The following is a 17,034-nucleotide window of genomic DNA, read 5'->3' on the forward strand; positions in this document are numbered from 1 at the left end:
TGTTATCTGGTATATACCCAGTTTTATCTCCTTGTAGCTTTACGGTTCAAACAATCAATTTCTAACATCACCCAACCAAAACAAAGGTGGTACAAATTAACACTAACTCACAACTACCTTAGTGAATATTGTACAGTTCACATAAGGAATTAAAATATAAACACTTTAAAAAGTGACTTTTTACTTGAAACGAAAATGAAATCATCACTTCCTACCGTTATAGAACAGTCCAAAACAATGAGAGAACACCTAAACGTCTTGGAGAGAAACCGCATGTTGAGTGAATCTAATAATACACCGATGTCTGTTGGAGCGTCCGACGCACTTCACACAGTAACAAAAATATAATGCAACTTCAACTATATTTAGAATACAACACACATCTTCAATCAAAGTAGTTACTATTTTTTGTTAATGTGCAATACAATTTAGATTTTGATGAATTATGTCTTTTGAAGTTGATGTAAACAATTTCTTAATATTATTAGTTCATAGTAAACACCTATTTATTAGGGTTTAAGAAATGCATTATTTTAAGGCTACATCTGGTCTTTGTATTACAAAGTTCTACAATTAATTGATACAATGGAATTATGTTAGGTTATATTTAAGTACCTATCTTCGAGTGTAATATGGTAGTCAAAATGAAATCCCCTATTCATCAACAACTAAAGGGAAGGTAGTGTTTAATTTTAAATTAACTACAGGTGTTTGAAAACCAATAGGTCTTACAGTTACAGTTTTAATGAAAAACAATGCAATAAAATTTACCTTGTAGCTGAGCTCAGTTACTTCGTTGAATTTAAGGTGAATTCATCCAGTTTGTTGTGTCCCAGATAAACATTAACATAAAAAAATCACTGGAATCATAAAGGGATAAGAATTATGTAAAAATGAGTGTGTAGTTTAATTCCATCGGCAATTTTCATGTATTTTTTTGGAACAGTCCAAACCCTGGTCTTGGTGGGGAGGGAGCTGGCGTAGTGGTTAGTTAAAGCGCGGGACTTCAGTCCCAGAGGTCCCAGGTTCGATCCCCGCCAAGTCACCAATGGATTTTATCTAAGTGATAATGCCGCAACCCCTAGGTCTAGCCTGAAGTAATGTGAAAAACAATCCCAGGCTCGTGCCTAGCGTCCTAGGACCATAAAAAAAGTCTTGTTACTGTCTAATGTCAACCTTTTTTGTATAGTACAGTGTACATTGTAATGAATTAATGTATTAATGTATCACCCAATAACAATGCCAAATGCATCTAGTGATCATTCAACAAAGTTTACCTCGTAGTCCCTAAACACGTCTCTAATGTCAGGCCGCCTGTGCCGAGCCCGGTGTTGTTTCTGTCGCTGGCGTATGGTGTGGTTGAGGGTGTCCACGCGGCGTCGCACCGCCTGCGCCTGGTGAGGGGCCATCAGCGCCAGAGTGTTGTCTAGTTCCGTGTCCGACACCTCCTTGCCCTCCAGGAACGGCTCACGCAGACGGCCCAGTCCTGCGGCCACCAGCCACTCCGTCTCGTCCAACCCCTCGCCTTCCACCTCTGTAACATACAGACATCTCAACTGCGGGAAATGCATTCTCAATTGTAGCGGTTATTTAAGAAACAGCATAAATTGATTGGCCAAATTGCAAACTTTAGATTCTTTCCATGTAAATAGTTTAGCAGAGAAATTTAACCAATTAACTGATTCAACTGTCGAAGAAATTATTGACTCAATAGTTCATTAACCTTTTGCCACCAAGATTAATGCAGTGGCTACAGTAATCATACTTGAGTTAATAATTAAGTTATTAAGCCAATAATCCTTTTGGTGCAAATAATATACTCGTAGTTAAATAGGTTTTAGTAAGATTGTACCTACATAATTTTTTCATCATACTGTCCAGAAAACAGCTGGTTTTAGTTCTCTAAACCGTCCTCAAAATCATCGTTTTCAGGTAACTTCAAATAGGGAACATAAAAAACACATGTTAAATCTTTGGTTCGCTAACCTCAACGTTTGTTAATGGCACATTATAAATGTTGTTTTCTACTTGAAACACATAAATTACAAAGATAAAACAACTTGGAAGAAAGTGTTTCTGATTTTGTGTTGGAAGAGTGAAGGAACCCACCACCACCCGGTGGAAGGATGGTTCTAATATGTTGAGTGGTAAGAGATTTGAATATGGAATACCTTCTGGTAAAGAAAATGGTTCCTACAAGTAAAATTGGAAATCAGATTAGAACGGATGAGCTAATGTAATGATAAAAAATATTGGTAAAGATACATAACTTTGACTCAATCTGGCGCATAGTTTGGGAATATGAATGAAGGGTAAACGTAAAAAAATGGCAGTGTTCTTATCAGTGATAAATAAATAAATTTGTGATCTAATTCACAAACATTTTTTTAATTTGTCATACTTTAATTTAAAATACCAGAAAAAAAACCTTCCTATCACAGAGATCAAATATATTTTATATGAATGTGGACATTTTTTGCACAGAGTCAATGTTCAAGCAAAATAGATTATGACATATATTATGATGTATATAGATTATGATGAAATAGATATGATTATACCTTTCGCAGATAATCAGGTGATATTTAATTGAACTTTTTAAAAACCAACCAAGTAAAATACCAAGTTAGATAAGAAGACAAAGCTTTACTATAAAAATTTATAAAAATAATAGATAAATACTTAAGGAATCAAGACAGAGTTTTTGCTAGAAAATTAAGAATTGAGAAAAAACTTTAGGGACTGACGTTGAAATAAAAAAATGATAAGCACCTTTGTCAATGAAATAAACTACTGATTACAAACATTTTACAGCAAAAATCAACTGAATTTAAATTAAATGTTGATTTACCACTTTCATTGCAGATACCAACTCTAAAACATATTCACCTATAAACACGGCCCTCGAGCAGCAATTCAATCATCTTTTTAACCATACTTCTACATACACTACAACACATCTACAGCTTTCTAATTCTTCATGTTTCCATAAGCAACCACACGTATAAGACCCGAAGCTATTACCACTTTGGGTCTACCAACATTCCGAGCCTCCGGGTATCCATTATCCAATCAATATTACTCAGGTTCCTTTTGGAAGAGCTGCAGGACAGGGGGGGGGAAGGGGGAGGAGATTGTACAGCTTCATGTCGGAAGATGACAAAGGATCTGTCGGATGATGATTGGGGTTTACATATTCATGGGTCGGCAGTTATGTAAGGCGTCAGTTGAGCAACTCACGCTGCGGCATTACCATAGCTAATCTGTGGCCTACTGCGACCACCAACCTGCTGGTCTAGTTATGTGATATCAATAGAAAGTGGATCAACTGCGACAGTGTTGTGTGGTGTCAATAGAAAATAGACCAACTATGATGGTAGACTAATTGTGTGGTGAAATGTAAAATACCCCCGCCGCAGAAAACCTGCAGACTAAGCCAATTTCCATTTGCCTGCATTGGTATACAATTAAATCTATTTAATGAATATTATGTTTAACATATACCTAGGTTTACTGCTACAGGGTGGCTAATAAAGTGTGTTTTTAGTAAAATATTAATTGCTTAGTTTAAAATGTGCTTAGTTTAAAAGATGCAATTTCAAATTAGCTCAAAAATATATATAATTTTTAACAACTCGAGTCTACGCACAGACCACTGAGGTCCATGTAGACTCATTTCCTTATCTATTACATTAGTTATTATTCAAGCCGGAGCAAACATTCAACTAGTATTTAAGTTTTTACTATTATAACTTTATAAATTTAATTTTACTAGAATTAATTTACGTAATCAATTTACTCTATAATGCTTCAAGACTATATATATTTGTATTTTATTTTTTTTTTTAAATTGTAAACTTTTATATACTGTGGAAATAAAATTGATTTGATTTGATTTGAAATAAATAAATTTGCCAAGTTTGATCAAAATAACAAGCAAAATACAATATTTAAAAAAATTCTCTGTATAAATAACATGGGAATTTTAAAATTTAATTTTTTTTAATTTTCTCCATAACTAATAACCGCACAAAACACTTCAAAATACTAAATTATTTGTATTTTTAAGCTCTTAAAATGGTCTAGAGAGAAATTGGGAAATTTTGTGTTTTGATGGTCTAAAATGAGAAACCCCAATTTTTACCCCATAAAACCCAAATCAGTGTTTTTGGCCTCTGGGGACTTCAAAATGAAAAATTGAATCAGTCCTGGGCTCAAGTCTTACTACGAGACCTACGGTAATAGCTACGTCCCTATAGGTAAATTCACTAGTTTTAAAAAAAATGTGACTTTTGTATCGTTGAGTACAATGGGGCTTGGAAAACAACAAGTGAACAGATGTTACACAAAGTATAAGAGGACGCCAACCTCTCAAAAAGAGGAAAAACTAATTTTATTAAATATAATCCACACCTAAAATTTCACTACATAATGCATATTAATAGACTTTCATTTGGCCTAAACACTTAAACTTGTTTAACTGATCCATGAATATGGAGTGTAAGCACTGGAGGCAAGGTCACTGAGTTGTCACTTGTTCATGGTGATTTAAATTTCAAATTTCTAGTGATGCAAGACAGATCAAATCAATTATCATCACTAAACTCACACTATTAGTGGATCCTAACAACAAAATGTAAAAATACTAAATACAAAATGTAACAAACAGTTGAGCATTATTTGTTGTTAAAGAGAAAAGCTATTTATTGGTTGAAATCTATTAACTAATTTAGAAAAATCTGTGGTACTGATAATTAAAATAAATATATTTTAATGATCCTGTTAATTAATTTTAGGTAACATTTTTTTAATGAATAACTGTTAAAATAATTATAGAGCAAAGTTTCTAGTAGTGGTTTGAAGAGGGTTTAATGCATCTGATAAAGAAGTGAACAAATTAAATGTAAATTAACAAGATGTTTACTGTAAAATTATTTTTACTTCATGATCGATCTCTCAAAAGGTAAATCAGTTTTAAGAGACTCTAAAGTAGTTTTAAGTTTGCTAAAAATCTTATTTTATAGCCAAAACCATTCATTCTATTTTAACAGTTATGTCTACTCTACATAAATCTTTGGTATTTTAACTTATGACACTTGCAACAGGTTTTTACTTTTTACTATAAAACACTTCCAAAGGTATGAAGTATAGGTGGGCATTTAAACCAATAAACCCTGGGTAACTTCCAAATTTACTATCTTCTCGATACTAGGGATTGATACAAAATATATACTGGAATAGTTCTATCTTTTTTTATTTAATCCAAAATAATAATTTTTTTATCAAATTTGTGAAAAATATACGAAAACCGATGTGAGCTCTAGAAAAGTTTAAGGGGAACTAATGCTAGTGCAATAAGAAAGTGTAAGAAATGTCACCAGTCAGTCTTGCGGACAGACTGAGTCACAGTTGCTCGGTTCTTCCTCTATGTATAGAGACACGCGACACATGTGTGCTCATGCTAGCGGAACACATGTGCGTAGGCACATTAACAGCTTTCAGTCCTTACTCAATATTAAGAGAAACCGCAGCTACAACCGATCATTATCTGTTCACTTGCCTCACTTCCTCATAAAACCTATCTATCACAGTTTTGCTCAAGCTAGTACTTAAATTAAATTGCATTGAACAGTTTTAGTATGTGCCATTTTCTACCACTTAGGGTGATTTTGTTTCTTTCCTGATCAAAGATTTAACTAACAAAATGGCCACCATGTTCCACTCTTTACACAAAAATATTACACAGACACCAATTTTAAGCTGTTTTTGTTCAGAACAGTGGAATGTAAGCTACTTAACTTTGTGCTAGTCTAACATTGCAACCCCCGATACACTTGGTGATCTGATATGCTGGGATGAATGTGTCATCGAAAAATTTGTGTACAATAGAATCATTTTGTGTGTGTTTAACATCCAACTACCTTTGATTAAGATTTTTTATTGAAAATAATATCCCAAACTGATTAGTTAATGAATTTGGACCTGCAATAGTCGAAGAGTAGGCTTACATAGTTCATTTTCATTTGCTTTTATCAGGAGAAGTAGTTATTAATTTAGAGAAAGCACTCCTCGTCTGAGGTCCTATCATTATCTTTTTTCTAGATGAATGGACTTTCAGCTCAAGGTGGGATTTGAACCCTCAGTATTTTCACATAGATAAAATTCATTGATGATTAGCAAGAATTGAACCCACGGCTTCAGGATGTTATGTGTAGCACCACTATCTATCTCACCACTACACCAATTGCAAAATAATAAAATTGTATAAGTTGACTTTCCTCCTTATAGATTAATTTTAGTATTGAATTATTTTTGACATACCAGTGTTTTTGGATTCGTATTGTAAAATTAAAATTACGTGAATTCACTTTCTGCTTTACCTAATTATATAAGAAAACTTTGAGCATGTGTTCATTATACATTAAAATCATTTTTTTCACCAATTTCCAAATTCCTATGCCACTTACCAAAGTTCAAGCAACAGAGTACACTCATTAAGTGATGGATGTAACAGCCATGTAATCAGCTGTTAGAAGGGAAATGGGGAATCAGAGATAAAAGATAAGGGAAAGGCCAGTCAACCCAACCAACAGTGACTGGCCAAATGAACAAACACTGTTCAATTACACTTCCTAGTGGTCAGCGAACAGTTGAGTTGCAGTGAAGTAATCGAAGGTGGTGTCACTTTAATGGCTACTAAAGAGCTAACTTAATAAAATATTCATCAAAGTAGTGAAATACCTGCCACACAAAGATTGGGGGTTTCACAGGATTTTGAGGACCACACCAGATTCCCATGGATTCTTTGTGTGTTAAATATGGAGTAATTTTTGCAACATTTGTGTAGGGGCGGCAAATTTGGTGACGTTTACCTAGGTCTTCGTAAAAGAAGGTGGAATCCAGAGTTCGATTTGCGGCGGAACGGCGTTCCGGTACCTCTCTTTTGGAAGGATAAAAATATTGGCATAAATAAAATAGGTACTAATCACATAAAATAGGTTACTGTTCCTGCACCTCATTTTACAAATCTGGCACTGGTGGAATGTATAAAGCCTAGGTCTTCCTTAATACAATGGGGGTTTTCTCTGTAATGTAACTTTTTTAGATGTCCTACTTAATTTATTTCACTATCGAGTTGTCATTTTAAAGCTTATGATCTAGTGCAGTGATAAAAATGGTAACTAAATGATTCCTTTTAGGACTTTGCCCCCATTATAGCATTTGATTTATTTCTAGAGTTCGCTTTCTGCGGTTTTAATGGAAACACGTTCAGCTAATCCTTCAGTCAAGTGTTTAAATTACATTCAGACTGTAAAAAAGAGACAAAACAGTCCTATTAAAATGTGCAATCTGAGCACAGGTTCCCTCGTATTTACATATTACTACAAGACACACTGTTGTCAACTGGCAAAATCCAGTGAATTGTTTAATGTGCATGTGTTGAGCATCCTATAACCTCGCTTATCATGCTTTAAGTCTAAACAAAAAGACTTTGCACAGATCAGCATTAAAATATCTTGTACCTAGTAGTAGAATAATTTACTTTCTTGGTAAAACATTTAGAATCAGTTATGAAAATTGGAGGTACATCATAGAATGAGTTTTCAAAGGAATCGGGACTATCTGGGATCTGTAGACATGCTGTTTTATACAATAATATCTCACATTTACATGATACATCTTATTCTCTTGTTGGTTGTTTTAACACAGCTATCTTATCCGATCACTTAGTTCTTTGAGGGTTTTAAAATATAGCTTGTTTAGGTATAAAACATTTTTTTTTGCTCACCATCATCCCTCGCTCCGTACTCCTCATCCAGGTATTCGTCCAGCCGCTTGGTCTCCTGTATGATCCGGATCTCGTTCCAGTAGTCCTGGAAGTCTTGACCGGACTCTGCCTCCATTTCCTCCCCTCCGGGTGGATTCTTGCTCACTCTTGCAACATTCTGGAACAGGTAGAAATATGTGGTCAGTTAAATATTTCTCATAATCCATTTTTCACAACAGGTATAATAGTATATTTTTTCACTACTAGTCACAAAAGTGACCCTTTACATGCGAGTCGAAGACGAGCATGGGAAACACTATCTCGCCCCGAAATGAGGCTTTGGTGACGAGTATTGAACGATACTTTTTATCACAATGAAAAAAAAACTTCATCAAACTTTAAAATATATCTGATATTTCGTAATCTATTCACTTTTTCCAATCTAAACACAATACGTCTGTACAATGAATTTTAGTGTAAAATTCAGCTGATTGTAACTTAGTTGATGTCATGTAAAGTATGGTTTGTGTAGCGAAAGTAATATTTATGTCAGGAAAAGTCAGCTGATCACTAATTGTTTAAGGTGTACGGAAATTGAAGATTTTCGAAGATCTCAGCTGTATGGAAATGGGCTATTTTCGAATACAGAGTGATGAGAAGTTAATTTACTATTATATTGTATCACTCTTATAAACCAGCTGAGGACCAAGTTTAACTATTTTTTTTTTATTTTTTTTTTCTTGATATTTAACTATTTTTAAAACAATGTCAGTCAAATAAAACATCCTAATTACAAACAACAGCGTGTCCTCTGGTGTATAACCAAACAAATTGTAAAATATATTCAAAATATGAGCAAACAGTTTAATCAACATCGACAGACTTTTGTGTCACTAACAAGAAACACACAAAAACAGACTTTAGATTGATGATAAGTCTACGAGCACTATTCAAAGGCAAGGTATGGCCACCGAATGGAAAGTGGTAGTGATTTAAAGCTGTTTAAAGTTAAGTAGTCAGAAGTATAACCATTGCTTACATAACATAACAAAATATTGTTTCAATAAACCAGAGAATAAATATTTAGTTTAAAAAATACAGTATCGCAATGCATTGTTTTGATTAAGTTTGATTAATTTGAATGTAGATAATTTTGTAGGTATACAAGCAGAACCACAATAGGTACGAACTATAAGAGGTTTTTTATCTAAAGTTTTGTTATGCAATAGGATGTGGGTTTTTTGGAAATTAAAATTTGTAGAAAACATATTTTTGATAAGTTAATGCACCCTGCTAATGACTTATACAGCCAAACAAGTTCTCTCCAGCAAAGTCGTTAATTAATAGATGTAGATACCATGTCAATGGACTAAGGTGTTTGTGATAATATACTGGAAACCTTTATTTTATTTTATTTTGTGTCTAACTACGCTTAAAATTTATATTTATAGGTAATATATTCCGAGGTAAATAAATACTGAAGTATTGTACATATTGATGTGGTCTGTAGGAAATTCAAAATTTAACCAGACTTCTGTAGACACTGTTTAAAAAAAGGTTTAGCCTACTTCCAAAGTGATTCTAACAAAACAAATTCATGGGTATCTCTGAAATTTGTCAAACATTATATTTTTATTACTATAAACAACGGCATGGAATTTTGTAAACTAATAGTGATAAATTATATTTGTTTCATATCAGGTTTATTCTTGGAGCATTTCTAATAGCCTACTTTTGTCTGCAAATTATTTTAACTAGAGGAAACCCATAGAAAAACACAGATATTTAGTTAACTATTGTAATAAGGAAATCTAAATTAACTTTTGTTTACAAAAATATTCTCATGAAAATAATTATAATTTTTCATATATTTACCTCGACACTGCCACTATCCATTGCAACAACTTGTTACTCACAACTAAGGTATGGGAGACATGTCTACTAGATATAGATAAGCCTATGACACTTTTTTTCACAAAAACTAGGGATCAAGTTCCAAGTACTTCCCGCGTTTCACAATCACACAGCATCACCAGAAACAGACAATGTATGACTAAATACTCAAAACAAGTAAGAAATATCCTGTTATCAGAGAATGATAAGAACTTTACAGCCTTGCCTCAAGGCCGAGTCTGACTATTCAATAATGTTTGATAACCATTGTAAAATGAAATAAACTTTCAAATCATCTATCTATATCTATACTATTATAAAATTGAGGCGGTGTCTGTCTGTCTGGGCAGCTGTCACGACTAAAATACTAAACCGATAAAGCCAAAATTAAGCTCAAAGATTGTCTACATATCTTAGGAACGTCATAGGCCTATTCAGTTCCCTGAGTTCCTCTCGGGCTACACCCCTTGGATGTCCAAAGTTTTGAGGTGAGGTTTTAAAAAGTAAGTATTGGTCTCCATGGAAGCATGAGAAAATTCACAATGTTTACCTTTGTATTGACGTTTCAATGTAAACAAGCAGAACTGACAAATTGCTCATTTCACAATTTACTTCAGACAAATATACAAAGAAATTAAATATAATATTTTACACAACTATGTGGCAGGTTTATTTATTCTAAATTTATGTAATTGATTATGGAAAAAAGATGGCTTTTTGTTTATAAATTCAAACTACTTAATAAGTGTTTGGATTAGGCGGTATAGTACATCTTCCCGTTGCGAAGCATGGGTACAGCAGCTAGTTATACCTATTCCGCAAGTGTGATGTTTTTTTTTTTCAATTACTAAATTGAAATTATTGCTTTAGTCAACAAGCTTTGGCATAAACCGCTTATGATTGAGGTAGATTATTTAATCAGATATTTTGTGCATGTATCAGATAATTTGAAAATCTATTGTTTGGAAAGATATTGTAAACAATACTGACACAGCTTGTAGTGTGATTGTATCACAAATGCAACACATCTGTTGTAGACTTCTGTGGTTGTACCATAGATAAAACAAAACATACTTGTGTTGGTTTGTCTATGGTTGTACTATAAGCACCCTCGTCAAGGATTATAAGTACTGTAATACGATAAGAGGATTTGATGGTAAACGGTAAAGGATGGGGAGGTGGGGTAATTTATGTAGATAACATTTTGCAAATCAACTAATTGTTAAAGCGATAACGTCTTTTGCTAAAAGCATGCACATTGATTGGTAATTTTCCATATTCGTGAGAAAAGTAATTGTTTTTTTCTGTCACTATGTAATAACACAGTATTGATACATTGTCGATTTATGAAACGTTGTTCAAGAGTAGTTCTACTGTTCAACACTTAGTATTGCATTCAATTTTACTTTTAGTTTACAAATACAGTATATACCCTGCTATTTTTCATTGACTCAAATCGCACATCAGAAACAAATACACTTGGGTAGCCAGTTTTACACGAGGTGGCATGTACACTGGGGCGATGTAGCGATGTAGTAATGTAGTGATGTAGCGCCCACACCTGACCAGACACAGCACTTTCCCTGTGCTGTGGTCGTGGTCGAAGGGTCTGCGGTGTGGAGTTATGCCATACAACTGGGGGCGACACTTTCGCTATGTATGATTATGATAGGTAGGGAGTCATATTGCTTATATGTTGGAATTGGAAGAGAATCAGGTGTGTGACTTAGCCTTTATCTTTTAGAGTTAGTTGAAGTTAAAAATAACTGGACAGAGTACTACAATGATGGAAGTATTGAAATGTAATTTTCCTGAATGGTTCTCGATTCAAAAAGGCTATTATTTAAATCCCATTACTTGCTACTGCAACTTTTAAACAATCCGAGAAAAAAATTAAACTTTTTAGTATACAGAACAGTAGACAGCATCCATTTTAACCACTACCAAAATTTAAATAATGTATACTTGATACATTTTTATAGGCACAAATAAAACGTTTTCCACAATTCTGTTGTGATTTCTAAATGTAAAACCCGGATTTAAAAAAATGACCAGAGACTGTTATTAGATAAACCTACTGGCTATTTCATTTCTGTTATCCGGTTATAGCAATTGTTTGTCACTATGAGTTATGGACGGTTTCTTAAATCAAAAATTTGGAATGAATAATCAAGTATATTTATCATAACTAAACACCGACTCTCGCAAATCAATTTCCACACTTTCCAATACCAAGGTTATCAAATCGAGAGTTATGTACAGTAAGAAAATTGTGTGTTGAATAATGTTTACACTACAAATGCCTATAGCACCATCAGTTTTTTTTTTGTTTTTTTTATGTTTTATTGAACTGAGAGTAGCCAAAACTTGAAAGTATGAAGAAAAGATTTATTTTTTTTTTCATCTATGTGAAAATAAGCCCTATGAAACTATTAGATAAATGGTACTGTATTTAAAAAAAAAAAAAAAAAAATAGCTTTGTTTGGGATATGGATTTAAACTAAACATACAATAACACTGTTTACAATGATACAGTATTTGAATCATGGCTCTGATTCCACGTTTTTCATGGAACCATAGAGATGGATAATTACTACTCTATTACTATTTGGTATTGGCATATACTTTAGACACTGTAGTAGGTTGACATCTTACTATAAAATTTAAAGCCTCTTTTATGTGTTTCATGTCTAACAATAACAGTTGTACTGACTTATAATTGTTGGGTACATTTTACAAGTGCAATTGACTCTAAAATAAATCGTTGTTGGTTCTAATAGTTTTGAAGATATTACATTAACACAAATTAAACAGGCACTACTATTTAATCAAAACACACTACAATAACTGGATAGAATAGTGATTGTCTCCAGCTAACCCATACATATTACATCTACAAGTGAGTAGGTTCATCTTATAACTATGGTATCTCCACTAATGATACTCCACAAAACCAAATACACAATTATTAAAGCATAAAGGCCTTCTTACAATTTTGTATTGTGAATTTGGCACCAACAATACCCACATTTTACAAACACAACTATTTCACAAACATTTGTTAACTATTAGTAATGAATTCTATTTATCTCCTGAGTCATATTGAGGCTATGCGATGAGAAGGCCTATAGCCTATAATTACCGCATTAACGTTAACTAGCAGTTAGAAAGAAGGTCAGCTGTTTTATTAGAAATTAAAATACCGAACGCGTGCAATAATAGTGCACAAAGCGAATGCAATAAACGCGGAAGAGGCAAAGGTCGAAGGGCAGAGTTTTATTATCAGTACAAACTGCACGGTGTTGCCTCATCATGACGTCATCGGTGTATCAGCTGGTCATTGTTGAACAGCTGTGTTGACAAACATCACTTTGTTGTTGCATGATATAATCAACCGGTCTGTTGGTCTGTTGTCGACAATGATCTCTATGGTAATTTCATTGGGGTAAAATATGTGTGCGGGTGCAAGTTATAAGCGGGTAAATAGTCGAAAAAAGTGTTACTACTTTTAGGACCTCTGGTAGGGCCTAAACTTTGACATAAATACAAAAGAATATAGAATTTTTTTTAGCGAATTTCCCTATAGGGGAAGTAGCTATTACCGTAGGTCTCATGGTAAGACTTAAGCCCGGGACCGATTTGTTTTTTTTTATTTTGATGTCCCCAGAGGCCAAAAACACTATTTGTTCAAATTTTTATACGATTTATAATATTAGTAAGATATATGAGTTCGTGAACCAGCATGAGCGGATAATGGGGACGTGGTTTTACGGGGGGTTTTGTGGGGCAAAAGTTGGGTTTTCTCATATTTGACACAACATTTCCCAATTTCTCTTTTAACCAAATAGAGCTTAAAAAGATAAATAATTTAGTATAATGAAGGGTTTTTTGTGCGATTATTGGCAACGGATAAAATCAAAAAATTGTAAATCTAAAATTCCCATGTTATTTTTAAGGAGAATATTGTAAAATGTAGTCTGCTTGTTTATGGATACTATATTTTGATCAAACTTGGAAATATTCATTAATTTTATACTAAGCTATTAATATTTTACTAAAACACACTTTATAAGCCTCCCTGTAGCAGCAAACCTAGGTACTTGTTAATCCTAATGTATTTTTAATAGATTTTATTTGAAATCCAATCAGGCAAATGTAAATTTGATAGTCCGCAGGTTCAGGGGGGCCAACACCCGATATAACCACTCAAAACTCAAACTTGAAAATGTTGATGAAAAAATACTTTCTCTATATACTACGGTACATATAGGGAGAAAGTAATACGAATATAAGTTATGGAAAGCAACCTAGTTACAAGAAACAGAATGATAAGAGTTATTAAAATCCAGGTGTTGTGCTGTTATCATAACACGTTCGAGCGACAAACGTTATACATACTTGTTAACTCAAATCAGTAGATAGACGTTGAGTGGAGTTAACAATAACTTAACTGATAAGTATATTAGGTATCTATAACAAGTGTTAATAAGTGGCTATCTAAATGCGCAAGCAAGTATTCCAATGAACTGTTTACTGTTATTATGGTGATCAAGAATGAATCAATTACGATAAAAAATTCTGAAGTTTACAAATTCCCAAAATTTGGCATTATTTAACTGGTCAGAGATATTTGGATGCAAACCTTATTACCAAGTACACACATAACCACGGATAGCTATTTTAAAATATTATAATAATTTTTATATTACCGTACGTATGATGTACTGTATAATTTGTGTTAGATTATTTAGGCCGAATTGGTACCTGTGGATCGTCTAGGAGTCAGAATAGAATCATTCCAAGAGAACTACAGTAATTGTCGATTAAAAGAACACATAAAATCAAATTTCTAAGTGCGACTCATGCCTCATCTTATCTGTACAGCTATTTACTTCCCAACAATAACAATACCCCATTTTAATATTTTTTACTTGTTTGATTTATTCAAAATTACATTAGGTTAAGTGGGACAAAGTGATTTCTATGGTCGCCATTTCAGATAAAAATATTAAAGTATTTTTTAGCGAATTTCCCTATAGGGAAGTAGCTATTACCGTAGGTCTCATGGTAAGACTTAGGCCCGGGACCGATTTACTTTTTCATTTTGATGTCCCCAGAGGCCAAAAACACCATTCGTTCAAATTTTTATATATGTATATATATATATATATATATATATATATATAGATTTATATATATATGTGTCCGTGAACACGATAACTTGAGTAATTTTTATCCGATTTTGATGAAATTTGGTTTGAAGGTGTAAGGCGGGATAAACTTGAATGAGTTCGCGATCCAGCATGATCGGACCATGGGAACAGGATTTTATGGGGGGTTTTATGGGGTAAAAATTGGGTTTTCTCACTTTTGACCCTCAAAACACAAAATTTTCCAATTTTTCTCCAAACCTTCTTAAAGAGCTTAAAAAAACAAACAATTCAGTATATCAAAGTGTTTTTGTACGGTTATTGGTTACGGAGAAAACTAAAAAAAATTTAAATTTAAAATTCCCATGTTATTCTTATGGAGAATATTGTAAAATGTTGTAGTTTGCTTGTTTATGGATATCTTTTGATCAAACTTGGCAAATATATTCATTTTATACTAAGCAATAATTATTTTACTTAAAACACACACTTTATTAGTTTCCTTGTAGCAGCAAACCTAGGTACTCGTTAAACCTAATGTTATTTAAATAGATCAATTGAAAATCAATTCAGCCAAATGGAAATTCGCTTAGACGGCAGGTTTGCTGCGGTGGGGGTATTTTTAATCCATGTCATCTTACTGCCCCGAGGATATTTTTAGAACACTTACTTAAGGTGTAGGAGAACTGGTGCTTGAGACGTTCGCAATATTAAAGATAACAAAAAAAGTTACAAGACTGCAAAACAGTAGAAATATTCAAAAAATAGTTATTTTTCCCAAAATCAGTTCACTTACCAAAACGTATTTCAGAATCTCGACGTATCGACGACTTAGAGAAGATAAAAAATTAAAAACTGCGCCTATCACACGAGAACAAGAGGTACTTTAATCATGCAGAGGTAAGGTAGGCTATATGACGTGTCATATCACGCAGAGCCATCCACTAAACAGCTGATTCACGGGTGGCCACACTTGTATAAACAGCTGAGAGGCGGCGAATAAACAGAGGCGCCTGCATCGCATTTTATCCATCCGCCAAACATCATCAAGCAACCTTCAGTACAATATGCTTGCGTTTCAATGAAGTTTGTTTTAAAAACAAAATCTTAGGCCTAAAGTTTAACTTAAGAAATCTCCCGTTCACAAAGCTAAATCTAAAGAGCTAACACATTGATGTCCACCATCACATAGAATATGAAAACTGGCCAGCAAAAAGAAATCAAAAGGCAATCGTAAACTATGTTATTTTGTGATACTAGGCACCGCATCCTTAAAAAACCACGAAGATCCAAGGAGGTGGCCATTGGGGCACTTCACTTATTCTAAGGTTTTACCGTTTTACTTATGTTGGTCCCTTAGTTGCCGTTGGCTGTATGCTGTATGGGCTATTGATATTTTTAAGCTAGTGTACCATTATTATAGGGTTAACACTATATCCAGAAATTAAATATAAACAGTACATAGTGAATCGACTTAAAATAAATACTTCAGAAATAATCACATAGTCCTAACCAAAGTTTTCTTATAAATAATAATACTTACAAGATGAAAATTCAAGCATTCGCAATGTAAAAGCTAAAAGGCGGGAATGCCAGAATCAATTTAGTTGCAGTTAAACAAGTAAGTAAGTAAAATAAGCAAAGGTGAGTATGTATTGAATCATGTTTTTGTGCCAAATTTCACACGCTCAGGTACAATTTCTTTCATGTGCGTACTGTTTAGTAGTTTTTGGTGGAATCCCACATGTTTAAGGATTTTAAGATATAAATGTTTAAATATCCGTTATTTTGAAACCCCCGCAAATGTTGCAAATATTATACTTTGTACAAAGGTTAATGCTACCGGTCACACTCATTAACAATATTTAAGTCAATCGTCAAAGGAGTAAATGTGTTATGGATGCATTCGTAAATACTGATACAGATAATGGACATGAAGCAACCCAAGCGTTTTAAGACCCATCTATAAATTGTTGTTTTTTATTGTTTTGACTTGAGGAACAAATCCACTACGTCTTGGCAGGAAGTTGTGTACAACCCGTATGATAGATAGTTATTTTATAATATTCATAATATAAATGTCAACATCACGTTGAATGATAACTCTTTGGCAACAGTATGTAAACTCAAATACTGTGAGTTTTCTTATTTATTAAAAATATTCTTTGCTTTTGAATATCATTTTTCTTTGTATCTTGTCCGCAAAGAATAAAGCATTTTCAA

At 33.4% G+C, this 17,034-nt stretch overlaps 1 protein-coding gene across 3 annotated transcripts in view; it reads right to left on the minus strand.

Moving 5' to 3' along the window:
- LOC128988793 (rho GTPase-activating protein conundrum-like) overlaps nucleotides 1–17,034 on the minus strand; it is an 88,041-nt gene that overhangs the window by 14,737 nt on the left and 56,270 nt on the right. The window contains exons 1-3 of one of the 3 annotated variants that reach the window (XM_054410438.1): nucleotides 9,644–9,787; nucleotides 7,790–7,946; nucleotides 1,278–1,534 (exon numbers count right to left, since the gene is read on the minus strand). In XM_054410438.1, coding sequence (XP_054266413.1) covers nucleotides 1,278–1,534; nucleotides 7,790–7,946; nucleotides 9,644–9,664 — 435 coding nt within the window. In that variant the 5' untranslated portion in view covers nucleotides 9,665–9,787. Of the gene's footprint in view, nucleotides 1–1,277; nucleotides 1,535–7,789; nucleotides 7,947–9,643; nucleotides 9,788–17,034 lie in introns of those variants that run through there. The other 2 variants (XM_054410437.1, XM_054410439.1) reach the window with 2 other exon arrangements.

Source organism: Macrosteles quadrilineatus, unplaced genomic scaffold, assembly GCF_028750875.1.
Source record: "Macrosteles quadrilineatus isolate MER2022 unplaced genomic scaffold, UCM_ALF_1.0 Scaffold_3__2_contigs__length_128488019, whole genome shotgun sequence".
NCBI lineage: Eukaryota > Metazoa > Arthropoda > Insecta > Hemiptera > Cicadellidae > Macrosteles > Macrosteles quadrilineatus.